The sequence below is a fragment of the Cavia porcellus genome, unplaced genomic scaffold (genome assembly GCF_034190915.1).
Source record: "Cavia porcellus strain 051 isolate PalLab524CR breed Dunkin Hartley unplaced genomic scaffold, mCavPor4.1 scaffold_19, whole genome shotgun sequence".
Lineage (NCBI taxonomy): Eukaryota > Metazoa > Chordata > Mammalia > Rodentia > Caviidae > Cavia > Cavia porcellus.
The window spans coordinates 34858883-34886379 of record NW_026947502.1 but is presented as its reverse complement, the minus strand read 5'-3'; the positions used below and the strand labels follow the sequence as shown (position 1 = coordinate 34886379).

Below are 27497 nucleotides of genomic sequence, written 5' to 3'. Positions count from 1 at the left end.
GCAGCAACATGAAGTTTTTTTTTTTCAGGCACTACTGGGGATTGAACCCAGGGTTTTTTATTAACATGTTTACCAGTACATGTTTGCAGTACATGATTACATTATGATGGGGATTTGTACAAGCTTAAAACATATCTTAATTCTTTTTTCCCTCTCCTTACTATCTCTGCCTGTTCATTCCAACTCTTAATCTCTTTTTCACTCAAATAACAGAAACCAGGCAAAACTTGTGTGTCTGATTTATTGCCCTTTTATACATCTCCTCCATCATTTCTAGAGTGACATAGTTCTTTATGTACTGAGAAAATTATTTCTTGCAAGCGTCTTCATCTTCTCCATTAGGTAGTGTGTATAACCTGACAGGCTTCCGATGTGCTTCTGCATTGAATTCCTTGGTTTCAAAATCATAATCAGGGAATCAGTTAGTATAGGAGGGATAGACAAGCCATAAGCACTCTGAAGGGCTCCAAAAACTGTGACAGTTGTAGTTCTGGCAAGCCCCGTGTCAAGATGGCAGCTGAAGGCACCAGTGCTTTCCATCTTGTATTCATGTGCACGTACCTCCCCTTGGCCTTCATAATCTTGCCTGTACCAAACCTGCTAAGGAACCAACAGACCAACAGCAGGCCAGTGCAGAATGCTGCAGCGTAATTTGTTAGGCCAGCTTTCACGCCATATGCGGCTGTAATGATCATATTCCCTTCTTCGACGTAAGCAAGCTGACAAATGATATCTCTGTTATTACTCGAACTGTCAACCTGTATTTGTGCTTGTTGTACTTACTTTTGTCCTGGATCACCAAGCATTTCTGAGCATAGTTTATCAGGTTTTTTTTCTCTTCCAAATTTCAGTTGGTATCTCTTAAAGTAGGCCTTATTCTTGACAGCTTTAAGAAACTTCCTTTTTAAATTACTTTTTCTTGTTGGTGGGACAAAATACCCAACACCCAAAGTTAAAGGAGAAAAGGTTTATTTAGCTCACAGTTTGTATAGGTTTCATTTCGTAGTTGGCTGGCTGCATGGCAGGGTGGTGTGGCAGAGGGACATCGCAGAGGAGAAACAGTTCATGGCGGGCAGAAGGCAGCAAAGTAGTGAAGAAGCGAATCAGTAAGTGATGAGCAGTGACCTCTTTTTGTGCCTTATATCCTATCCACGCTTTCACCCTAGGGCAGGCAGCACTCACACCCAGAGCAGGGCGGCTTTGCTTCTAGTATGCACCATGAATCAATCCCAGCATCACATCCTTGATGCCAGCATCACACACCCTGGATCCAGCCTCCTCTGCAGAGCCCCATTTATTACTGCATGAGGCTTTGGGGGGACCCCAGATACAAGCCACAACACCCCTTTTTCCAATTCCAGGTCCCAGCGTGACTACCTTTCTTCATCTACCCCTCCCCCAAACCTGAGCACTGGGCTGCAACCACGAGGGCCACACTGGGGGCAGCAGCTGAGAGCAATCCAAGTGTCTGTCGAAGGAATGTGGCTCACTCCCAAAGAGAAATCCTGGGGGACAAAATTTTCAATTCATGATAGAAATAGCCCATCAAAAAGAGTGGCATTGTAATTTCATTGTTTGATCAGTTTTTCATATGTATGTCTGGTAATCTAAACAACCACTCTGAAAATAATACTCAACACATTAACCATTGTTAATTCCCTAATATTCTATTTTGAAATTCTGTGTCATTGTTTTTACTATTTTTTCTTCTTTCATTTTAAAATTTAAAAAAGGGCAATGTGCAATGCCACTTGGATTGGGGGTAGCACAGGGAAACAGTAAAGATACATGAATTAGGGTTTCATTTGTACCTCTGGTGATAAATCAGATTCATTGTCTAGACTAAAGCCATTAGTGGGCACAAGTAGAAAAATGTGTTTCAATGTGATATGGCTTGAATTTCTCACATCTAAGTGTAAAACAAGACAAGAACACATGGGCCCCACAGAAGAACACAAACAGAACCAGGGTTGTCTGGTTATTCCTGGTTCTACAGTAAACAGAAAGTTGGGGCACACAATAGAAACCACTATATATTATTTATGTGGAATGTGAGTGCTTAATTCACCTTTGCTGCTATAATAAAATTCCTGAGACCAGGTAATTTGTAAAGAACAGAAATTCATTTATGTGTTGTATTCAAGATTGAGTCTAGAGTCTTTGTACCTTTTTATCGTGTTTTCCAGATTCACAGCTTTCAATATTACAGAATCCAGGTACCTTAAGATCATGTCTCAGTTAGACCTTACTGGCTAAAAATGTTTTTCAGTGAATCCAAAGAAGGTGATGGTAGTGTACTGGAGGAGTAAAGTTGTATGAGTGTTGACAGTGGATCATTAATTTGAAATTCCTATGAAATTCAGCTGTGGAGTGCCTCCTTTTATAAGCAAAGAACACTTTATTTTCTTGAAAGCCTGCCTTCAGATGGTTTAAACCTTGATTGGAAAGGCACCATGCGCTGTAATACTTTCCATTAAATAAATGACATTCGGTGGTTCAGTAAAATATTCAAGATTATGCCTGAGACTTGTTGCTCTGCAGCTCAGTGATAAAGTGCTTTCCCAGCAGTAGGGAATCCCTACATTTAATCCCGAGCCCCCCACCAAATTAGTAAGTAAATAAAAATGGTGCTTAAATCCTTCACAAAGTGAAAAGTCCTCAACTTTTATTTTCCTTTTCTAGTGAGGAAAGTAGGTAGGTTGAAATTAAGGAAATTAATATTGGCAAAATGGTAGCTTAGAGTGACAGTTTGTGCTTAAATGGATCACCAGCTGACTAAAATAGAGGTAAAGTTACTATTGCTATTTCTTCTTCCTTATTCATTAACTAGATACATACTTAGGAACATGAATATAGTTTTTATTTTGGCGTAATTTGATGATTGGTAATTTCAAGTTTAGTGTTTTGCACATTTGCATTTGTTAATTTTTCGCAAGGCACATTATGTGTATAAAATGAGCATTTTTCTGCAATGAATATTATTTGCATAATAAAAATAGTTTTAATTTTTAAAATCACACCCACAACAAAAAAGTAAATATTTATATTACAAATTTGTGCTTGTTCCACATAAACATTTTGAGCTTAGCAAGACAGCTTGGCTGAGTTTGGATTTGGGTTTGGTGTGCATTGGACACTGCCTCAGGAAGGGCTTGTCCATTGCTTTAGCTCTCCTTTCCTCACTGCAGAGGCCATGTCAACCTCAAGGTAAAACAGCAACACAACTGCTAATAGCCATTCTACAAAATTCATGTAATTCCTAATAATTTCAAACATTTTAGGTCCCTCTCTGAGCCTCGGAGTAGCTTAAGAGTAGATAGCAGGCCAGCATGGGTGTTTTTTTCCAGCAGCCCAGTGGAAGTGTTTAAGCATCAAGGATTACCTTAGACTTCTGTAAGGACTCATGGAAGCATTCCCAGTGTGTTAGGAATATCATTTAAAGGATAGCAAGAGGCCCGCATGACAAGGCCATGGACACCTCCATGACCTTGTCTTTCTCACTTGTCCTGTAGGTGCTTTGACCACACTGCCTGTGTGCACCTCCCTATTACTCTGCCCTCGGGGGCCCTTGATTGGGGATGTTATCCTGTTTGTTTACAATACTGGGGATTGAACACAGGGCCTCATACTTGCTAGATGACCATACTCTAGTAGATTTACTCTTCTCAGAGAAGCCTTTCCTGACCTCCCCATTTAAGCAGGTGTGTCTTCACATTTTCTTTTATATTGGTTACCTATTGCTGCACAACCAATCATCCCAAACTTTAGAGGCTCCAGACAGCAACCACTTGCCACAGTTTCTCCATGCCAGGACTCCAAGGATGGTTCAGCTAGGTATTTGGCTCAGGGTCACTCTTGAGGTTGCCATCATGCTGTCAGCAAGGGCTGTGTCATTTGAACACTTGATGAGGACTGGGAGACTCTGCTTCTGAAGTGATTGCTAACAATGGCAGGAGGCCACAGTCCCTCATCACATGCATCTCTTCACAGGGATGCATGAATGCTGTCTAACATGGTGGCTGGATTCCTCCAGGGTGAGAGACCTACCAGAGCAAGGTGGAGCTATCGTGTGTTTCATTATGTAGTCTCAGAAATCGCACTCGATTATTTATGCAAGACCCTGTTTGTTACCCAGGCCAGCCTTGTATAGCCTGGGATGAGTCTGTCCAAAGGCATGAATAATGAGAGAATCACTATGGGCGATAGTGGAGGCTTCCCCCTACTGTCACATACACGTAAATGGGAATTGGAAATGTTCATAAAGTGATTACCAATTCCTTTTTTACTTGTTTATCATTTATCTTCTCCCACCCATTCACTTATTCTCTGCATTTAGCCTGGTACCTAACACATTGTTGATGCTCAGGGAATATTTATGCATAAAGCCCATTTCTTCTAAGCAGCCAGTTGTTTAAGATGGAAGGTAGGACTAGACATAAAATGAGCCATGATGGTTAATGATCTGTTCACCCCAGAAACCTCAGTTGAAGAAGCGGATGAGAGAAATAAGTTTCCTCATTATTTACTGAAATATCTCCATTTATTTCAGTTCAGGAACTGTAATATGCATTTTATCATTAATTTCCTTGACTGATTTGAAGAAGGAAATTGTTTATAAGATTTGTCTTTTGCATCTTTTTTTCTGTAGGATAATTTTATATATTTTTCAGTATATCCACAAAAATTTTAACATAGAAATCATTAAAATAAAAATTTATTACAAAGATTTTAGATAATCAGGTAGGAACAATTTTAAAGTCAAAGTATACCAATTACATGTTTGTCTACGGATTTTTGCACTAGACGGTAAAGTGACAGTTGTGCATATGCACAAGGCAGTAGCATCTACATCACCTGAGAACTTAGAACAAGGCCCGGTGTATGCCTGCTGGTGCATTTCCTGTCACATCCGGAAACCGAGCTCTGAGTTAAAGTTTTATCTCCTACCTGCCAGCACTGTCCCCCTACCATTAGTAAAGAACAATTACAAAAGAACTTTCCAAAAATTAAGGTGAGAAGATTGGAGGTAGTGTTTTAAAAGATATAACTCAGAGATTAAAACTTTTCCTTATTTTTAAAAAATCTTTTCCTCTTTTTTAAACTAGAAAAGATGCAGTATCTTAGTTTCAATTCTAGACTCTGAATTAAAATAGAAATTCTGCATTTTCATATTTCACTTGAAACAAATTATCATTCTTGTTTTTTTATTCTTTCATATTTAGCAGCAGTTTTGTGAGGATATTTCACTAAAACAGAGCAAAATAATTACTGAACCACAAATCTATGATGAATGTTATTTCATACCTGGGGTTTTCCTATTAAGTAGAAATTTAGCTTTCCAATACTGGAACACTTAAACATTCTATTTTTATTTTTTTATTTTAAAGAGAATAAAACAGCAAACAGGATTTCAGAAAAAGACAGCAGGAAATCAACAGTGGCTACCATAATGTCTCTTGTTTTCTTCAAAATAGCTGTATTTAAACATTCTAAAGCTAATTTTGTCAACTAAAAAAAAATGTAGACCATTAGATGAGAAGCTAACACCAGTGTTAATATTGATACTATCTCTGCTTGAGAAAGGTGACATGATTGGCATTCAAATCCTCCCTGCCTTCACTTTCTCCAAAAATCTCACCAAATTATGTATTTAAGAGTGAGATGTCACCTATGTGCTAATTCACCCGAGGTAGTTTTTATTCAGCAGTGTATATGTACCAGTCACTTGGCAGAGAAGTTGGTATAATATGTGAGGATACCTACCATCTTTTTTTTGAAGCAACAGTTTGGCCATGGACTTCTGTTAATTGTTAAACTAGTCCCTGGCTCCTGAAGTTTAAGGTGTAAGCAGTGTGCTTTCCTAATTCGAGAATAAACCTGTGTTTCCTCAGAAATACAAATAGTGGGGACAAATGGAAGGCTTGGAGGTTATCAGGCTGCTTTGCCAGTTTATATTGTTTTCTCAGTGTGTCATTGAAGCTTTTTTTTTTTTTTTTTTGTCTTTTTCTTTTTTTATTGGTACCAGGGATCGAACTCACGACCACACACTTGCAAGGCAGGTGCTTATGCCGCTGAGCTAAATCCCCAGCCCATTTTTTTTTAAACTGGTAATATGTGCATTTTAAGCAAGCTCTTTTTTGTATACATTTGAAAATTAGAGATATCTCTCTGTCTGTCTCTCTCCCTCCCCCTGTCCTTCTCTCTCTCTCTCTCTGTCTCTCTCTCTCTCTCTCTCCCAGTCTTGTTATGTAGTTCATGCTGGCATTGAGCTCTCAATGATCCTCCTGCCTCAGTCTCCTGAGAGCTGGGATTACAGGCATGCACCACCACCCCTGGCTTCTGTTTCTCAATATGAATAAATCTGCATTTCTTTCATTTTCAAAATATTTCTCACTTAGAATCCATTGCCATCTCTCCTACTTAAATTCAGATTTTTATAACAAAGAACTGTGTAATGTGAATGTGTACGGAGTTGTATGGAGTTGATTTATCAGTTTCTGGTGGTGCTAATCTTGGTATTCTAGTAGCTATGTTCAGTCTGTATGTTTTATAGAAGTGAGGAGAAGCCCAGATGAAATTCTGTTGAGAAGTACACACACAGCCACTCTAAGTCAGGTTTGCCCAGGAGAAGCAAGCACTGGGAACTTTCAGCTTACTTCTGAGACTGAGTTTGGTAGGGGAGGCCTGGTGATGTTTGTATGGCATCCTACTGTGTTTAGCCAGGGAACTTAGCTAGCAATATCCAGTAAGGTCCTAAAGCACTTGAAGGCTGTCAGACATCCTTGTAAGTGTTCTTGGGAATATAAACTACTACTGCCAGTATGGAGACCCCTCAAAACACTAAAAATAGAATTACCATATGATCTAGCTATACCAAGCCTGAGGACATACTTGAAGGAATCAAAGTCAGCACATAGTATAGGGATACCTACAAACTCATGTTTACCACCTCAAAGCTCACAATAGCTGCGTTATGGAATCAGCCTCAGTACCCATCAGCTGATGAATGGATAACGAAAATATGGTGTATGTACACCATTTATTTAGCCACGAAGAAGGATGAAATCATGTCATTTGCAGGAAAATATACGGAACTGGAGATCCTCAGGTTAAACAAAATAGGCCAGGTTGAGAAACATAAGTATCACATGTTTTCTCTAGACAGATCTAGAGGAAACAAAACAAAACAAAAAAGATTACCCAAAAGAGGAAAGGAGATCATGAGAGAAATGGAAGAAGATGGGGTGGGGAGAGACGACAGAGGTCGTGGGGGATGGATAGATCAAAATAGGTTATATACATGTATGAAAAGGCCACAATGAAATCCATTACTCTGTGAAATCAAATCACTCTATGAAATCACATTACTCTGTGAAATTGAATTTTTTAAAAAAGAATTTAGATCTATGCTTACTTTTGAGTTGGTCTCAGGTTTGTTACAGCTAACAGCTAACCAAATCGTACACAGATATCCATCTAGTTTCCTTCAAATTGAATTTCCATTTGAAAAAAAAAATTCATCTATTTTCCTTCTGTCTTTCTTTACTCCTGTGCACCTAAAAAGCTCAACTAGAGGCATGCGTGGTGGTGAATTGTAATCATGGTTCTCTGGGAAGCTGAGGCAGTAGGTCGCAAACTCACAGCTGGGCAACTTCACAACTTACCGAGACCCTGCCACAAAGAAAAGAAAAAAGAAAAAGAAAAAGATGGGGCTGTAATTCTGTATCAAAGTCTTGGGTTCAATCCCTAATACAGGAAAAAACAAAAGAAATGCTCAGGCAGTGAACTGCACTTCCCCAAAGTGCAACCACTGATACGCAGGTGGCACACCCAGTGGTATTAGATAAGATCGTCTTTCACACCAGGAGCAGAATTTCCTTTTTAATCCTCACTCAGCCCATTGGTTGAAATCAAGAGAAAGGTTTCATCTGGGTGCAGGAAGATCTCAGGTGCCTCCCCAGCTGAGCCCTTGGTGTGAGGACACAGCAGGGCCCAGGGTCAGAGCTCTGCTAGGCCAGTTTTTTATAGTTGCTCTCTGCTCATGGCAGCTGACAATGGTTTTACATTAGTAATAGTGATCTCGACTTTTCATTTTGAATAAATGGCTTGAAGTATAAATCTATCAGTTTCAGAAAAATGTTAAGTACATTGTAATCCAGATGGCGCTTAGTCTGGCAGAAGTCATAAAGGTGATGTATAAGGTTGGCTTGGGGCCAGGTGTGCTGGCACCGGCTTATCATCCTGGTGCTCTGGGAGACTGAGGCAGAAGGATCAGAAGTTTAAACCTACCCTGGCAATGCAATGAGTTTAGCAAGACCCTTTCTTAAAAAATAAAAAAGGGCTGGAGATATGGCTTAGTGTAAAGCCTTGGGTTCAATCCCCAGCACCAAAACAAAACAAAAAATAATCTGCCTTGTTTCCAGGTGCAGTTACACTCACCTGCAAAGCAGCTACTCTGGTGCCCTTTCAGGGTAGCCAGGGCAATTGAATGAGACCTTGTTTCAAAATAAGAACTAACAAGGCTGGGATGTAGTTCTGTGGCAGAGTGGCTGCTACCTCCAGAACAATCTCCACTATCCTGAGAACACACAAAACCAAAACAAAACTCCTGTGGTAAATACTTGTGTAAAAAACAAACAAGCTCTGGAGTCAGTCAGATTTAGAATTTACATTCCTAGGCACTTACTAGCTTTGTGACTTTCGAGAAATAATTTCATCTCTTGGAGCTTTAATTGTTTTCATCTTACAGTGACCCTGACAGTGATGCAGAAATGTCAAGTCTGCAGTGCAGGGCTTTTAAAAATGGAGGTATGGGGCTGGGGATTTAGCTCAGCGGCATAAGCACCTGCCTTGCAAGCAGGCGGTTGTGAGTTCAATCCCCGGTACCGATAAAAAAAAAAAATTCAAAATGGAGGTATTCAAACTATAGATCCTGCTGGGCAAACAAACTCAAGACTTAATTATCTTTAATTCATACAGCTCCACATCTATAATTGGACATCATCTGACCTGCACCTCTTTAGAACTGATTTGCTGCTTTTTTCACTTAAGTCTCTCTATGCATCTTACAACATATGTAAGCTATGTGAAATCTTTAGTTTGTAACGCTGGAAGTATGAAGGCTGTAATTATATCCTGATGATATTTTTTCTTTTGATATTCATAGAATAACTCTGGAATCATCGGGGTCTCCTTGGTAGCCAATTTAAGAGTGTACCTTTCCCGATTTGCATCTTTATTAGCCTACCACGTTGGTATTGTTGAAGACATGTGGATTGAATTTTCAATCTACATGACCATATGTTACAATCCCATTTTTAAATTCTATTTGTGGAATGAGAGTTTTATAGAAAACATTCTACTGCAGAGCTGTGAATGTGCACAGGGAGATCCATGTTGTACATCATGACAGCTCTCCCTCTCTTCACCACATGTATTTTTCTCTTCATTTGAGGTGCATTTGGTGATAATCATCCCTTTTTGGGTTTTACCACTCATGAAAACAACTTCTGGTTCACCTGTATGAATTTGAGTGATGGTACATTTGAGTAAACAGACTTGTCCAATAGAAAGTCATATGCTCAAAAAATCTACTAGTAGCCATTTTAATATAATGCAATAAACTTGCTTTTCCGGCGAGCTAAGAAATTGGAAGCCAAGCTCCATGTGGACCCAAGAGCTTACATTCCACATATGGTCAATTCCCTGAAGGGGGATGTCTGAATATATGTTTTTTTTTTTTTAAAGTGGGTTAACGGGGAGAAAATTTAATTCATATGCTAAACTGTCAGGCAGCTGAGTTCCAGCTATCAGTTCATCATTATCTTGAACTGTGAGTTTAATCACGTTGCTTCATTTAATATGAAAATTTGTTTCAAAACCTACTATCCTGCTGTAAGGAAAATCTTTACCTTTTATTTCCTTTTGTTACTCCTCCTCAGGTTTGTGAAATCTCATGAAGACAGCCAGTGAAGTGAATCTAATTTGGGTGGTTGAATACTAAGGAGGAATCAGGAGACTGCAGAGAGTGTTGCTTTCATTAAAATAGCTTTGTCCAAGGAGACGTTTTTCACCATACTTTTGCATCTGTTCCGGTGTTATTTCCATTTTGCTTTGCTTAAATTAAAAAGGAATGCTATTCAAATGAAAACCCGGTTCTCGAAATACGCGCGCGTGTGAGATCAAGTCAGTGTGTTGAGCTGAATGTTGTTCGACAGATTTCACATGTTCACCAGGAGGAGAGCAGTTCGGTTGACCTCCTTTGATGCAAAGCCAGCACATGTAATAGAGTTTGTTTGTTCAGAAGTGGGCATCCAGGTATAATAGAACTATGTGTTATGTTTCTGTAGCTCTGGTTTTTATAACCTTATACTTGCTCATTTATTCTTTTTTTAGATATAAATTAAAAGTGGAACTTGCAGATTAGATGTGTCAGATCTCATGTGGTCTCTACCAAATGTAGTTTCTCTTACTCTTAGAAGTTACTGAATCATGACAGAAATATAATGACCTGCAGGAGAATATTCAACCCTTAGGAGAAGTCATTTCCATCAAGTCATAGGTAGTTGACTTAGTAGATGAGACTTAAAAACTGGTTTTTCATCTTTTTCTAATTATTTACTGTTGGCACTTTAATTCAGTTAGCAATGCAAAGATTTTTAATCCACATTGTCCAGTTATAGTGTTCCCTTTGTGAATATGAGTTATGATAATTAGATTCTCCTACTTAATTGAACGTCTCTTGAAGGTCTACTTTTTTCTTGTAATATACTGGATACTTAAGAAGAAATAACCCAGTTACCCTTATCTTCATTCTTATTTTTAAAAAGTGAGAATTTAACATTTCCAGATGCTATTGAGATTAATAGTATAATTCAAACATGATTTTCTAAATGAGTGGAACTTAATATTAAGTTGAACTGTTTTTTTTTTTTTTTTTTTTTTGTCTTTCTGAGACAGGGTCTCACTATGTGGTTCAGGCTAGCCTTGGGCTTACTTTGTAGCCCAGAATGGTCTCAAAATTGCCTCCTATCCTACCTCAGCTTCCCAAGTACTGGAATTATAGAAGTGCTTCACTACACCTAACAAGTTGAACTAGTTGAAATTGTCAATATTTCCTACTTTGTGCTACTAAAAGCAGTGCTTACCCTAATATCTATAATTTGTTGAGCACCCACTGAATACATAACTGTATTCAGTACACAGAGAATATTCAAGCTCTAATAATGGAGGGAAGCAGTACCTTTAAAAATTGGTGTTAAATAATGCTCACTGGCATGGATATTGTTAGAGATTTTGGGTATCAGGCAATAAAGGTACCAAAGCTAAATTTAGCACTAAGGGTAAATTTTAGGTTTATATTTAAAAGCACTTCAATCAGTTCTCAGCATCATAAAATTTATTTGCATGGAACATAAATATTGAATAGAATTGATAATATATCTTATGGTACAATACATTTTTATTTATTGATGGAGAGCAAAACTCATTAACAAATTAACTTTACACACCAAGAAAAAATAAGAAGGCCAGAATCAGGCCAGGCATGGCGGCTCCTGCCCAAAGTCTCAGATCTCTGGGGCAGGAGGAAAAAATGTTTGAGCAAAGTTTGGGCAACTTGGCACTTGAGCAGGGGTCTATCTCAAAGTAAATAATAAAAATGGGGCTGGGGATGTATCTCAATGTGAAGGCCCTGGGTTCAATCACCAGTACTAGAAAACCAAAAACAAAAACTGAAAGATAAAGGAGATAAAAGAGATGGAATCTAAGATAGTGAACAAAACTCTTAGGGGAGAGGCTGGGAATACACCTCAGTGGCATCAGCACCTGTCTGGCAAACACAAGGCTGTGAGTTCGATTCCTGGTATCCCCTTTGCAAAAAACTCTTGGGGGAGCGCTGAGACTGATCTTGTAGAACCTTTGAAGTAACCTCTCAAAGCAAGTATTGTAAGCCAGTGAGGCCATAGGTGGGGGGCTGATGTGCACGGCAGCTCTCTCTTGATCCTTGTTATAATGTGTACTCAGCAGTGCACACAGCATGTGGCTCTGTGTCACCCATCTCATGTCTTGTTTTTTGTTTGTTTGTTTTGGTACCAGGGATTGAACTCATGATTGTGTGCTTGCAAGGCAGGCACTTATGCTGCTGAGTTAAATCCTCAGCCCCCATGTCTTGTTTTAGGTAAGATTTCTGATGCTGACAACATGTATCTATCCTATCCATAATTTTGAATAATTCAGGACACACAGAAGTAAAAGACCCATATAACTTTCTAAAACCAAAGATTATAGTTATCCAATCTTCACTCTCCAGGTCTGTCAGTTTTGAAATTGGGATAATAAACTTTTATTTCCCCTCTTTTTCACTTTAAAAAAAGGCCTGTTAAAGGCAAAATGAAACCTTGTCATCCTTTGATTTTTTTCCATCAGTTTTGCTCGAAAATATAGGTTCCTTAGGAATGTTAAGAAGTCAACCTCCCATACTAGACTAATCATGGATCATTTATTTAATGTGAACCAAAACTACAAAATTATTAGAAGCACACACAGGAGTATGTCTTTATAATCTTACATTAGGCAATAGTTTTTTTTTTTTTTTAGCATGTCAACAGAAAATGAAGTGACAAAAGAAAAAATGGGTCGTTTTTCAACTTCAAAATTTAATTATTTTTTTGAGACAGGGTCTTGCTATATATTCCAGGCTGGCCTTGAATTCACTATGTAGCCAGGGGTGGCCTCAAATTAATAAAGATACCCCTGCCTCAGCCTCCTGAGTGCTGGAATTAAGGCATGCACCACTGTGCCCAGCTAAAATGTAAGACATCTATATGTCAAAGAACTCTATCTGAAAAGGGAAGACAACTCATGGAATGGGAAAAAAAGTACTTGTAATTTTATACTTGATAAGTTCCTAGTTTCCAGAAAGCAAAAAGAACTCTTAAAACTCAACAGTAAAAAGACAACCTGAGGGAGAAGCCTATCCCTTGCCTCACTGCCTGCCTAGGAACCTAGCTTTTGAGAAACTGGTGCCTGCTCCATTCCCCTATAACACAGATGGGCAGCCAATGCAGGAAGCGCCTGGCACCCCACAATTGACTTGTCTGGAGGAATTCAGGAGCAAAATGCAATCTTAAATCTCTAGCCCATACAGAACAAATTCAAGAGACATGAACATGGAAGAAATTGGAATTTACAAACCTGAAATTTCTGAAGTGATAGCACCTGAACTCAAGAAACAACTTCATGAGTCTGTAAAATAATAAGGTCCAAAATATTGTCTCAGGCAAGAGAAGAAATGGCAAACATAATGAAAGAATTGCTGAGCATATCTAAAGAAGACATAGATTTAATAAAAAGAGCATAGGAAAATGATGGAAACCTTGAATGAACATTATAGAGAAGGATTAGAATGCATGAAACAGATTCAAAGAGATATCCAGAAAATTAAAAACTCCATTGAAAGCTGGCAAAACTGCTTGAACAAAATTGAAGATAAGACTTTCAGACCTTGAAGACAAAAGATCGCAGCTACTGATTGGGAAAGGAAAAATCTCTTTAAGAAACCAGTAAAATAATTCAACAGATACAAAACAATGCAAAGAAAAATAATCTATGATTTTCAGTGAAAAAAAGCAGGAATCAATACAAATGATATAAAAAGACTATTTGCCGAAGCAAAAGCAGAAAACTTCCCAGACAGTGAAAAGGACTTGCCATGCAGATAAGTGAGGCATATGGAAGTCCAACTAGTCATAACCAAAATAGATTTACATCCAGACATACAATAATCCAGATCCCGAAATACAGCATGAGAACAATATTAAAAGCTTTTAGAGAAAAGAAACAGATCATCTAAAAGGAAAACCTATCAGGATTACAGCAGGCTTCTCAACACAAGCCATCAAGTGAAGAAAAGGTTGTAATGAAGTATTTCAAGTCCTGAAACAAAACAACCTCCAACCCAGGTTGATGTACCCTAAAAAACTATTGTTCAGAATTAATAGAGAAATAAGATACTTTCATGACAAAGAACAACTGAAGAAATTTATGACCACCAAACCAACACTATGAAGAATAATAAAGGACATTCTAGAGAAAGATAAAAATGACCACAGTTCCAGTAACAGCAGCAGAAGGAGATCTCTGAGTGGGGCAGGCATTTGAATGGAGAGGAAAAGTAGGGAGCCAACATCAGGAAAATAACATGGCAGAGATGAGCCAGCGCATGTTTATTTTAACCATTAATGTAGATGGCCTGAGTTAACCAATAAAAAGAAACACAGGGAGAGTGGGCCAGGACCCATCAATATGCTGTACACAAGAAACACATTTGATTCAAAAGGAAATTCGTGGACTGAAGATCAGAGGAGAAAAGACAATACTTAATGTGATGGGGACCCTTAAAAAGGCAGATGTAGCTTACCCATTAACTGCAGAATACATAAGAGATGTGGTGTTTTAATACAATTGCAACTCAGCCAAATAGAAGGACAATCTTGAGGCTCTTGTAGATAAATGGATGCAATCTGAGATCGCGCTCATGGATAAAATGGCCTGGACTCATATGGGTGAATATGGTGTTGTCTCCCTAGTGTGAAAGACTGAAGAAGTTAGTGGGACCCAAAATGTATAATAGATATTTTGAAAATAGAAGGGAAAAAAGTTAAAAAGGGAAGGAACAACTAGGATAAGAGAAAGGGGAAAAGAAAGAAGGGAAAATGTTACATACATATATGTATATACAAGACAGATAATTATACTACTAAGCTCTATTAGCCGAACAAAAAGTTTGTTTTTTATTATTAGATCACTTTTATACATTATGTCTGATAATCTGAACTACTACTTTGAAAACAACAGTATGCAATATATTTACCATTGTTGATTCCCTATTATTCTGTTTTGAAATTCTGTATTTTTTTTTTTTTGTCTTTTTGAGACAGGGTCTCAATATGCAGTTTAGGCTTGTCTTGAGCTCACTTTGTAGCTCAGGCAGGTCTCGAAATCACAATGACCCTCCTGCCTCAGCCTCTCAAGTGCTAGGATTACAGATATGCACCTCTTTGCCCAGCTCTCTTTTTTGTTTTAAAATAAAAATTTAAAAAAAACCTAATTGAAAAAGTGTTGCACTACGGTAATAGTGGTATAGCTCAGAGGTAGAGTACTTGCCTAGTATGCACCAAGTCCTGCACTCAATGCCCAACACTGAAAGAAAATAAAAGGTAAGAGATTCGAATAGACATTTCTCCAGAGAAGCTGTACAAATGACACATAAGCACATGAACAAAAAGTTCAACATTATTAATCTTAGGGTACTACAAGTCAGAATCATGTGGCTATAATAAAAGACAGTAAGTGTTGGCAAGGATTTGCAGAATTGAGACTCATACATTGCTTGTGGAAATCTGAAATGGTGCAGCCATTTTGGAAAACAATTTGATGTTAATCATTAAACACAGGTTTACTCTATCAGCAAGAAATTTCTCTATATGTGTATACCCAAAGGGATTGAAAACATGTGCCCACATAAAAACTTGCACCAAAATGTTCATAGCAACATTATTCGTATTAACAACCAAGTGGAACCAACTCAGATCTCCAGCTGAGAATTGGATAAACAAAATGCAGTAGACTGCTACAATGCAATATCACTTTGCAATTAAAAGAATGTAGTATTAATATATATTACAAAATGGATGAACCTTAAAATAGGTTGAATGAAAAGAGCCAGGTATATAGATTCACATACTGTTTTATTTTGTGCATATTAAATGTCTAGAATAGACAGATCCATGATTTGTGATTGGCAGGTTGGGCAGAGGGATGAAGAATGACGGTTAATGAGTATGGGTTTGTTTGGGAGGCAATGAAAATGTTCTAAATAAGATACTGGGGATGGTGGCACAGCTCTACGGATATGCCAAAAACTACTGACTTGCATATGTTAAAAGGTAAATTTTATGATGTATGATTGTAGTTCAATAAAGCTTACAGAAATAGAACTTGTTGAATGACATGCTACAGAGCTGTACTTCGGAGAAAACTAGCTGGGCTGGAGTGTGCAGAGGGATGCGGCGTTGAGTCCTGTTGAAGTGAATGAAGCCTGGAAGATGCTGTTAGAAGGAGGAGCGAGTAGAGCGGAAATGGCAGCGGGGGAAGAGAAAAGGGTACAATGCAACATTACTTCAGTTTTGAGCCTGGAAACTCTCATTCCACTTACAGAAATTCGTAAGTTGCCAATAAAATTGTTCTTGGTAGAAAGTAACACATTCAGTTTCAGCCATGATTTTTTATGGTGATGCAAGACTAAAAAAGTAGCTGGCAGTTACAGAAAAAGACACTTTTAAAAAGAGCACCAATAAGGGTTATGGCAGGAGATTCCAATTTCTGATTGTTTTCTTAGAAGGAAAAGTTTGAACTCCTGTGACAGCTGTGGGGAAAAAGAAAAAAACTGAGGAGAGAAGTGGACTTATCTGGACAGGCAGGAGGCTATTCCTCATTTCTTAGGGCACCCCTGGGGGAAGTCTGTACCCCAGCAGTGCAGCCATGCACACTTTGTAACTCAAAGGCTGGGAAATGATTCCCCCAGCCTTCGCCACAGATCCCCCCCTTTCACCTCTCAGCTTGGTGTGATGCCAGGTGAACTGCCTTTTTTGTCACTAGGTATATGAGGCATTATATTACACTGATTATTTCTTTGTCCCTTGGAACAGCTGCTACAACATATTCTAGTGAAAAGAGAGCAATGGAATGATTCTGTTTGGGCCCAAAGAGCTCTACTCCAGAAACAACAGTGACAGGCATTTGGAATTCATTTAATTTATGCATGTTTTCCAAACTTTACTAGATCTATTTTTATGCATCTATTTAATATATCTTTTTGTTTTCCTTTTCAGGAAATTGACCATATGCATGTACTCGTAGGAAGATTTAAATTTTTTTTAAAAAATCCAATCCCTAATCTCTACTGATATATTTTTTTTCTTTTCTATAATGAAATTTGAGTAACACACTGAAGTTTTTTCATTTTGTTTTTGTTTGTTTGTTTTGTTTTTAGCACTGCAGACTGAATCCAGAGCCTTCTTTCATGCTGGGCAAGCACTCTACCACTGAGCTATGTCTTTAATCCTTAGTCCTTTTTAGAATGTTATTTGGACACGAGGTCTCACTAAATTGCTTAGGCTGCCTTCTCAGTCTCTCTATAGCTGGGATTATAGATGTGGGCCATCATGCCTGGCTAGTGTAAAGTTTTTGAAAGATATCTGATATTGATGACACTAAGGTTTTGACCTCCAAAGTGTCTCATAAGACAGCAAAGCAATTTTTAAAGCATCACATGATACTTGCATGAGGTAGTAAATTTCAAATTGGAATTCCCCACTGATAATGTCAGAGATGTTGCTGCCAAATGATTCTAGGTTACTAGAATGCCTATGGTGGTGTGAGGCAGTCCATGAGTGTAATTAATGCTTTCTTGACTTGAGTTAGATTAGAAATTGCAGAAAGTTGGAGTTTTGTTTGTTTTATGTGTGAGATTTAATTTAGAAATAGTTTTCAGTTCTTTTCTGAGCAATTTCAAATACAAGCTGAGAATTACCCACTGCATTCCAACTGTTTCATAGCAGTAAGTCATGGAGTCCGCAGCCATGTGGCCAACTTCATAAACGGTACATGAAGACTCAGGGGTAATGAAGCCAACTTATTCCGATGGTTTAGTAGCAGTGAGACTTCGAGTTCCGTACTTCTCAAAAGCTGTTCCCATGTGTTTTCACCTTTTCCACTTCCCAGGCACTATCAAATCTACTTTCAACTAGCTTCTAGCCATTTCAACTATTAATGAGACTTTTTTTTCCCTCTCAAGATCACCAATAATCTCAACAACTAAACCACTCTCCTTTGACACCTTTTTTGAATTCTCAACAGTATTCCACAGGGGTTGCCACCCTCCTTAGACTCTTTTCACATCTGCCACTGCCACCATCTTCAGTACTTCTGTTCCTCTCTGGACATTTTCCCTTAATCTTTCTTGTTGGATCCCTTCTCTACTCAACTGGGAAACACTGAGACTCAGGACTGCCTGTGTGTACTCATTATTTTTTCCCTTAGTGACCTCAGAATTTCTCATGAGTTTCAGTAGCAACTATGATCTTTACTCTGTTAATGTCCAAATCATCACCATATGCCTAACTCTCCCCAGAAACCCAGTTCTCATATATTCAACTGTTACTGACCCCTTGGGTATCACATAAATATCTCAAATTTAATGTATCTACAATAGAACCCTTGATTCCCCGAAACAAGGTCCTTTCCCACACCTAATAGTCCAAGCCAAAAACTGTCAGTCATTCTTGATCCCCCCTTTGTCTCATTGCCTTTATCCAATCATTTACCAAGTCCTGGTTGGTCTTAGCCAGCAATTATATCACAAATTCACTGATTTCTCACCATTTTCACTGATTTCAGAGTACTATTATTTTATACCTAGATCACTGTAGTAGTCTTTAATAAGTCTTTGCTCTACTTTTATGGCTCTATAACCCAGAAAAAGCAGTCACCTTGTTTTAACATGTTCTTTATGAAGAGTTTCTAACACATAAAAGTAGACAGCAGTACCATGGATTCTCACATATTTGTGCCTCAGCTTTAATTGTTATAATTCATTTATAGCAGCCTGTTACATTGATAATTCCATATAATCTATTTCCCTGCTTCTGATAGTGTTTTGCCATGAATTCTAGACACTATTATTTCAGTCCTAAATATTTCAATGTATAACTCTAAAGGGACTCTTTGTTTAAATGTAACTATATTAACCTATCTAAAAGGTAAGTAATTTACCAACACTGTCAAATGTCTAAAACATGTATTTTTAAAAACTTTTTACAATTCATTATTTTTATAGGGGTTTGTTTGAATCAAGATCCCAATAAGGTTAACATATTACAATTTGCTGGTATGTCTTGAGCTGCTTTTATTGTAGTATTTTTGAGTTTCTGCAGAGTTTACCTTTCTTTAATCTCTCACTTGTTCATATTCTTTCTTCCCTCTTTGTAACTTACAGGTTTTAGAAAATCAGATTTTGGGTCTATAGAGTGAATAATACAGATTTTACCAATTACACCCTTGTACGTAAGACAGCATTCCTTCATATTAAAAACCTCTAACATGGCTTTATAGGTGGTGTTTTCTCCTATCAGACGTATCTTTTTGTAATGTTAATGTTCCTTAGGCTCAACACCTAAATGTATTCCTTCATTAGCGGTTGCAAATTCTGCATTTATGAGCAGCAAGCAAAAAATTGCCCTGGTTTAGTTTTTTAGACGACCCAGCAGGAAAGTTGGTAAAGGGGTGTATTTTCCTTTGAAAAATGTAAAACAGCTTAGTGTGGATGGCACAGGCCTCAGAGAGCTCTCTGAGAAGCCGAGGTAGGAGGATCAAAAGTTTGGACCCAGCCTGGGCAACTTAGTGACAAGTGAAACTCTGTCTCAAAATAAAAAGTTAAAAGATGACTGGGATGTAGTTCAATATGAAGGCCCTAGATTCAGTCTCCAGTACTGCTAAATAAATAAATAAATAAATAATGGGATCAGGCCTCTGACATGCTGAACATCTACCCGTGGCATCTTTGTGCACACAGAATGAAACCAGGCTCTACACATTCCCTTCAGCATCTGCCTCTGCTAGTAACTTTTTTTTGGCTATTAACTTTTGCATCATGTTCTTTCTACTGTTTACCTCTTCCCTGAAATTAAAATTAAAAATAGAAATTTATTGCAATCGATTGAAGATCAAACCTTTTTTGCCTTAAGCTGTTTTATACTTGGTAGTTTCTCTGCCTGGTTCCCTGCCCCATGGTTTGAGTAGCTGGCTCCTTGTTGGCCTTCATCCTGAAAAGTCATCAGCTCCTAGAGACCTTCCATGTCTACTCTGGAAGCCTGCCCTCCCCCGTCATAGGTCCTGTTGAAATTCCTTTATAGGCTCATAGCAAGCTGTGTCTTCTTCATATATTGATTAATCATTTTCACCAAGTACATGGGCTGTGTGGAAGCAGGATCTTTTCTGTTCCATACACTATCAAGGACTACCAAGGACATATGCAGAATTAATATCTATCACACAGCAGATGCTTTTCTTCTGTTTAGTTTTGTTTTGAATGCATGCCACAAGCCTGTTAACCCTATACACCCTCCCTAGGTGAGTGAGATGCAGGAATGAGCTGGGTGAATGTAGCAGTTCCAGGTTTTCTATGTGTTAAGGGCACAGTGACAAGGCTGTAGATAAAGTGCAATGCTTCCTGAACTCATGTTATATCAGCTGGTAAAGATGACGTTTGTGCTGGGGCAGCTGAGGTTTGGGGAGGCTGCCTATCCCGTATTCAGGCTGACCCAAGGCTGGCAGAATTGGCCCAATCACTACTTATGGCCACAGGAATTGGGGTAGGGAGAGAAGCTGGGATGATAGAGCAGGAGAATAGGGTATACTATAGATTTAGGGCAAGAAATTCTCTTGAGGGTGTACTTTTAGGACTCCCTGATTTTTAGGACTGCCCCCCAGGACTTAAAGGACTAGAATTTCCTGAGTCTCCACAGGGCCCCCAAATTCACTTTCTTTTTCAGGAAATTTCACCAATTTAAGAGTTATTTCAAAGCATTTTCTTTTTCCAGTGTAAATATTTGGGGCATGATTGAGAAGATTATGAGTACTTTTCACCTTTATTTGAATTAACTTGATCAAGCTGCTTTTTTCCTAAAATTTGAGGTGTCCACATTTTGTTCAGCTTAGGAGAGCTGAAGAGAAAAGGAGCAATTTTGGAATTTGGTTCCTTCTGCAGGCTGGGCAAGGACAGGTCTTTCTCAGCACAGTGGACTCTGGGGCAGGCAGAGGTGGCTTGGGTGCCCCAAGGGTAGAGACAAAGGGACCAGGCCAGCCAGTTCTAAGGTTTCAGTCAATTTCCATAACACTGGTGGTTTAAGACTTTTACCTAGGGGGCTGGGGATTTAGCTCAGCCGTGTAAGCACCTGCCTAGCAAGTGCAAGGTCATGAGTTCAATCCCTGGTACCTATAAACAAAAACAAAAATAAAAACATTGTCCTTAGTTTTAGTTTCCCCTTCACAATCACAGGAGGAAGTTGGCTCACTCTTCAGATACTTATTGGATATCATGTCTAAGGACCTGTCTTTCCTAGTCTATAAATTCTCCAATTCTCTTAAGGGTTCCTGGTCATCTAGAAGGGATACCAGAATTCGGGCTCCCCATGCCTACTAAGAGCTAATCTCACAGGTTGTTTTTTTCCCCCTTCACTGTTTCTTTTTTTGGGAACTATGCTCTATCTCCGTTTTCTCTGTGTATCACTCGGGTTTTTCCCTCTCTTTTCTCTATATGTCATCAGGATTTCTTTAAACCCAGCCTACCAACAGGTCCATACTGTCTTCTACTTACTTGATTCCTTACTCAAAGGGGCCATCTCATCTCCTATTCCCTGGCACCATCAAATTTATAAGAAAATTAGTGCATACCAGTGCCATCAGTGCCTGCTCACTTTCTATCATAATCTGCCTTCTGTTGCCTTGGCTTTTAGAAATTTATCTTAGGAAGACATTAATGTCCACTTACCAGTTTTCAGCATCTTTCCCCCTATTACCATATGATATTGACACTGCTTCTTGAAAACCTCTGTTAGATTCCCAAACACAGAGTTCTTCTGGTTATCTTTATTTCTCTGACCTTCTCAGCCATTATTTTCTTTTATTGTTTTGTTTTAAATTAAAAATGAAACAAGGACTGGGAGTGTAGTTCAGTGGCTCAGTGGTAGAGCACTTGCTAGTATGCACAAGTCTAGGTTCAATCCCCAGTGATATAAAACACACACACACACACACACACACACACACACACACCTTTCTTTAAAATGGTGTGCTCATGGCTTGGGATTAAGCTCAGTGGCTTAAGCGCCTGCCTGGCAAGCGTAAGGTCATGAGTTTGATCCCCACCCCCCAAAGGTTTAAAACACCAAAACTAAAAAAATAAAAAATAATTGTTAAAAAAATAGTGTGCTCACAACACTTCTCTCTTATTCTAGCAGGGTAAACACAAATCTCCATCTCAACCCTGACTTTTCTCTACAGTTTAATTTCATTCCATTTAAATATTCAGATGCCACCCCATACTCAAGATATCATAAACTTAGTTTCTCTTAAATCTGTTTCTTCTCTGAAATAACTGTTTTTGTTGAGAACATTATTCTAATCTTAATCACTTAAGTTCTAAATCTATGAGTTTGTTTTAAATTCTCTTTCCGTTGTAATTTCTGTTTGTTCTCTTTCATACATTTTCTTCCATCTGCCCTCTCTTGTCCATTTTCATGAAAATGACAGATTATGATAGAAAGTGAGCAGACATTGATGGCACTGGTATGCCCTTTAAACAGTCCTCTTGCTGGACTGTTGTGATAGTCCAGTTGGCCTGTCCGTTTCCTACTGTGAACTTACCACGTCTACTGCTGTCAGATTGTGACAGAGATGCATCTTAATGTGGGGATTAAATGTTTGACATCACTGTTTATGAGGAAATTCCACAGTCTACAGTACCTTGCAGATGCTTCATATCGTCCATATAGTCCAATCTACAGATATACCACTTTTTTTTTTTTTTTGTCTTTTTCTTTTTTATCGGTACCGGGGATCGAACTCATGACCGCCTGCTTGCAAGGCAGGTGCTTATGCCACTGAGCTAAATCCCGAGCCCCCCAAAACACATATTTTTCACACTGCATGATCCATAAAACTAAGCAAATGGTTTCATTTGGTGTCCAAAAAGAGGGGGTTTGTTCCTAAGGTGGGGGAAAAACTAGTAATGCTGAGTTTATTAAGAAGCAGTATTTTTTTAAAAAGTGATATATCGGGGCTGGGGATTTAGCTCAGCGGCATAAGCACCTGCCTTGCAAGCAGGCGGTCGTGAGTTCGATCCCCGGTACCGATAAAAGTGAAAAAGACAAAAAAAAAAAAAAAGTGTTTTTTAAACAGCAGATTTACACTGATCAGTAGTCTGAATTCATATTACTCATGTATGTGATAAAAAAATAATTACTGGAATATCTAAAAGCACAGCTCTGTTTCCCATTCTGTGTTCCGGTATTGTTAATGGCATTCCATTTCTTAAAAAGAAGTCCCATTTTAAGATTAGGTGTGGTGGTGCCTGCCTAAATCCCAGCACTCTTGGAACCTGAAGCAGGAGGATCACAAATTAGAGCCCCACCTGGGCAACTAGTCAGACCCTAAATTATAAGTAGAGGAGATGTGGATATAGCTCACTGTGGATGCCTTTGGTTCAATCTCTAGTACTACAAACCAAACCAAATCTGTTTTTTTCTTTAGCCTGGGACTCAAAACTTCAACCCTCCTTTTTCACGTGGATTCCCTTGAAGGGGAGAATGTCTGAAATTCCCAGGCATGCTTTGTGCATGCCAATCTCTAGCTGTACTTTATTTCATAATGGTACCACTACCTGTGGTGTCTTCTCTGCTGGGCTCAGCCATTCTTCAAAGATCAACTCACATGCTGCCTTTTTTGTTTACTTATTTTTATGAATATATACTTGTAGTACAGTGTTCACATTCCTTGTGTGGAGTAGATACAGGAACACATCTTCCTGTTTTCATCCCCCTTTCCCTCCACTGCCTCCCTTCTCCCTTTGAGAAAGATCTATTATCTTTTCTTTTGCTCTTTATTTATACTTGCGGTTTCTCATATGACAGAAACCAAATGATATTTAGGCCTGTGTGTCTGATTAATATATGATCTCAAGGTGTACCCATTTTCATAGTAGCAACTCAAGTTCATCTTTGTGGCTTAGTACTCCATTGTATATAAAGTCACATTTTCTTTATCCATTCATCTGTTAATGGACATGTAAATTGCTTCCAAGATTTAGCTCTTGTGAACTGTGCTGCTATAACATATTTATTCATTGAAAAAGCTGGGTATACATTATCACTGTAATATCATGTCTTTAATGCTGTTAGGTAGATACCTAGAAGGAGAATACTTGATTAAAATGGAATTTCTAGTTTCAGATTTTTGAGAAATCTCCAAAATGATTTCCCAAAAAATTTACATTGCCACCAACAGTGTAAAAGGGTCCCTTTTTCCTTGCAGTCTTGCCAACATTTGTTATTATTTGATTTCTTGATTATGGGTATTCTGGGGTAAGATGGAATCTTGGTGTTGTTTTAATTTGCATTTCTCTAATGGCCAGTGATGTTGAACATTTCTTTATGTGTTTGTTTCACATGCTACTTCTTTTAAGATTCTTTTAGAGTCTTCTCTTTTGACCTTGTGCAGTCAAAATCTTATTTCAATCCCATGAAATGCAATAACTGTTTTTTACTTTTTGTACCAGGGATCAAACTCAGGATCTTATCCTTGCCAGACAGGTGCTGTGCCACTGAGCTATATCCCTGGCCTGCAATAGATCTTTATTTATGTCATTTTGTGGCAAGAATGATTTTCTGTTTAGACTTGTCATTTCTGTTCATGCTTTACAAGACCACAAACAGGGGCCTTAAGGATGTGGACCCTGGTTAGACCTTAATGCTTTATACAGACTAAACATCCAAAAATCTGAAATCTGAAAGTTTTTTGAGCATTGACAGAATGTTAAAACATGTTTGGACTTTGGAGCTTTTTGGGTTTGGGACTTTCAGATTAGGGATGCACAACCTCCAAAATCTATACAAACCTTCCAAAATCTAGAAAACTCTGAAATCTGAAACACTTCTGGTCTCAAAGATTGGGGCTAATGAAACTGTAATATACAGCACCATCTCCAGCTTCCATCTGTTCTAAACAGGTTTCAATGAATAAATATGTTAAATTGGTGTTCAAACCACCCCCATGCTCAGGTCTGCCAGAGCCCCAGAATTTGGGACCCGGTGCTCTAGAAAGAGCAGGGTACTCTTCCTAATCCCAGGAGTCCAGTGTGTGAACTCACCGGAAAGAGGTTTGCAAATGTTGCCCTCTTCAGTCCTTCTTAAAGAGCAAAGTAAATATCCCATTTGATTAAAAAAAAAAAAAACCGACCTTGGAAGTGAACAAGACAATGGATTTTTCATAGAAGGCTTCAGGAAATGCCGATGTCTGCCATTGGGGCGGAGACCTGTTGCTCCTATTGTGTAGACAGAGACTGAAGAGGTTTCTTAAGCAATCCTACAGGCCTGTTTTAAAGGATCGGACGAGGTGCATCCCAGCTCCAGCAAGACTTTGAGTTTACTGAGATAAAATCTCAGCCTGGGGAACTTGAAGCTTAAGGGGTGCTCTGTCTAGTCTCCAGGGTCGACTGCATATAAAAACTCCTTGAAGCTTTTGTGACTCACACTCCAACCTCCAGAAATATCCACCCCCCAGCACTGAGCTGGGGGGAGGATGAGAAATGTGAGCCTATCTTACATCTTTCAAGGGACAGGCAACTTTATCTACATTACCCCTGAGCAAAAAATGCCCTAACGTAGTCTGGCCCAGCGACAGAGAGAGGGAGCTCGGCAGTGAATTCGCCCCGCGGCGCTGACTTCGGATCGCGCAGGGTCGGGAGCGCCGCGCTCCTGTAAAATCTTGCTGGACCGCGCTCAGCGCGGCGCGCGGTCTGCGGCACCGGGTCCTGGTTCGCCTTGACCTTGTTAAATCCCAGGAAGCGGCTCCTGGCTGGAGGGGAGTTTTTTTTCAATTTCCTTCACGATGACTCGGGGGGCTTCCCCGTGTCTCCTCTGCTCCGGCACCCGGCTGCGGTGACTGACTGCGCGGAGAGCAGGACTGATACCTGCTCCGCGCGCTCCCCGCCGCCGCCGCCGCCGCCCGCCCGGCGCCCCGCCCCGGCTCCCCCGCTCCTCGGCTCCGCCCCTTCGCGCGGCCGCGGCCACAGCTGCGTTCAATCAGAGCCGCTCCCAACTCCGGCTGCTGCGAGGCGCAACTTCGGCGGGCAGAGCGCCCCGCGCCGGCTCCCTGCAGGTCTAGGTCCTCCGGGCCGCGCAGGTTTCTGACGAACCCGGGCCGCGGGCGCCTCCCGTAGGGCGCGGGCATGGGCGCGGGCGCGGCGCCGAGCCTGAGGGCGGCCGCCCCGTCGGGGAAGATGGCTGTGCCGAGCGCGGCGCGCGGGGCCGAGCGCTGACGCCTCCCGGAGACCCGCGCGGAGCTGGCGCCCTGAGAAGTCAGTCATGAATTCCGGAGTTGCGGCGAAGTACGGGAGCGACGCCTCCGCCGAGCTGAGCGAGGTAAGAGGCCGCCGGGCCGGGGCCGGGGCCGGGGTCTCGGTCGCTCCCCACAGCCCCGGTCCACGCCGGTCCTAGGTTTTCTGGATCCTGTTCTGACCTGCAGTGCGCCTCAGGAAATGACCCCAACGGGCTCAGTGGTTCAGCCTGACATGAATGGCTTAAAAAAAGAAACCAGCTCTCGGCAGAGCGCCAGGGTTTCCTCCGCGTGGATCCGCGCCGCGCCGGGTGGCCGTCGTGTGCAGCGCTCCCTCGCGCCGTGGGGCCCGAGGCCGGCTCCCTCGGGGAGGCGCCGGGCGCCCCGAGCCCCCTTGCAGCCCTGCGGGGTGCGCGCGGCTCAGTTCGGCTAGGTGGGCTCTCGGGGCGTAGATGAAGGACGCGCTCCCGGGAGGGGACAGGGGAGGAAGCACCGTGCATCAAAGCCGCCAGGAACTTTTATTTCCTGCCTGGGTCTGGACTCCCGAGTCTCTGAGGCCAGCGCCTTTGCAACTCTTGGGCTCCCACTGTACCGTATCTACTTGCACGTTGGAAACTGCCTTTGAAATGAAAGCCGCATCAAACGATATGCAAATATGTGAGCGGTGAGATGCGCCCGCCACCTTTTTTGATGACATAGGGCTTGCCTGGGGCACATCCCCCCCCCCCCAAAGCTTTGAAAACCTAAAAAGAGGTGATGGCAAACCTACAAAACCGGATTTTCCAGAGGAACGCTACCCCTTGATGGCCACAGCTGGAGGGTGGGTGGCTGCGGTTCCCCCTCAGCACCTCCAAACCGACTACGGGTGCCAGAGCAGCCCGGGAGTCTGTGCTGGTTGAGTACAGCAGAGTAAAGGGGAAAAAAAGGAGACTGAAGTAAAAGTAGCCGGAGACAGACAGACAGTGGTGATGCCAGATTAACAGCGGTGTAGGGAAAACCAAAGGAGGGAGCCCTGGCTGGGTGGGGGGAGTGGGTGGGGAGCCCCTCCGTGCTTGTCTGCAGCTAGTCTTGCTGGGGAATGCCTTTGGCTCCTGCCTGTTGCTCTAAGTATTATGGTCACTGCTGCTCTGGTTTAGAATAGCATTTTGAGGCCCTTGCTGAATGAGACAGATTTTATGATTCCCGTGGCTCTCCCCTGTGTTGTAAAAGTCTGGAGAAATGCTGAGAGAGAACAACATGATTTAAAAATGGAAATGAGAGAGGAGGCATGAGGAGCTAAACGATTACTGCCAATTTTGTGAACAAGGAGAAGTCTCGAATCTTAA

General features: G+C 40.4%; 1 protein-coding gene and 1 pseudogene across 3 annotated transcripts in view; one reads left to right on the top strand and one right to left on the bottom strand.

Annotated features, from left to right (window-relative positions):
* Window positions 1–27497, top strand: part of Mcc (MCC regulator of WNT signaling pathway) — a 406401-nt gene that overhangs the window by 134527 nt on the left and 244377 nt on the right. The window contains exon 1 of one of the 3 annotated variants that reach the window (XM_063230938.1): window positions 25898–26258. The exons of the other annotated variants lie outside the window; for them this stretch is intronic. Coding sequence (XP_063087008.1) covers window positions 26202–26258 — 57 coding nt within the window. The 5' untranslated portion in view covers window positions 25898–26201. Of the gene's footprint in view, window positions 1–25897; window positions 26259–27497 lie in introns of those variants that run through there. 3 annotated transcript variants of the gene reach the window in all.
* Window positions 203–26067, bottom strand: LOC106028381 (large ribosomal subunit protein uL18-like; annotated as a pseudogene).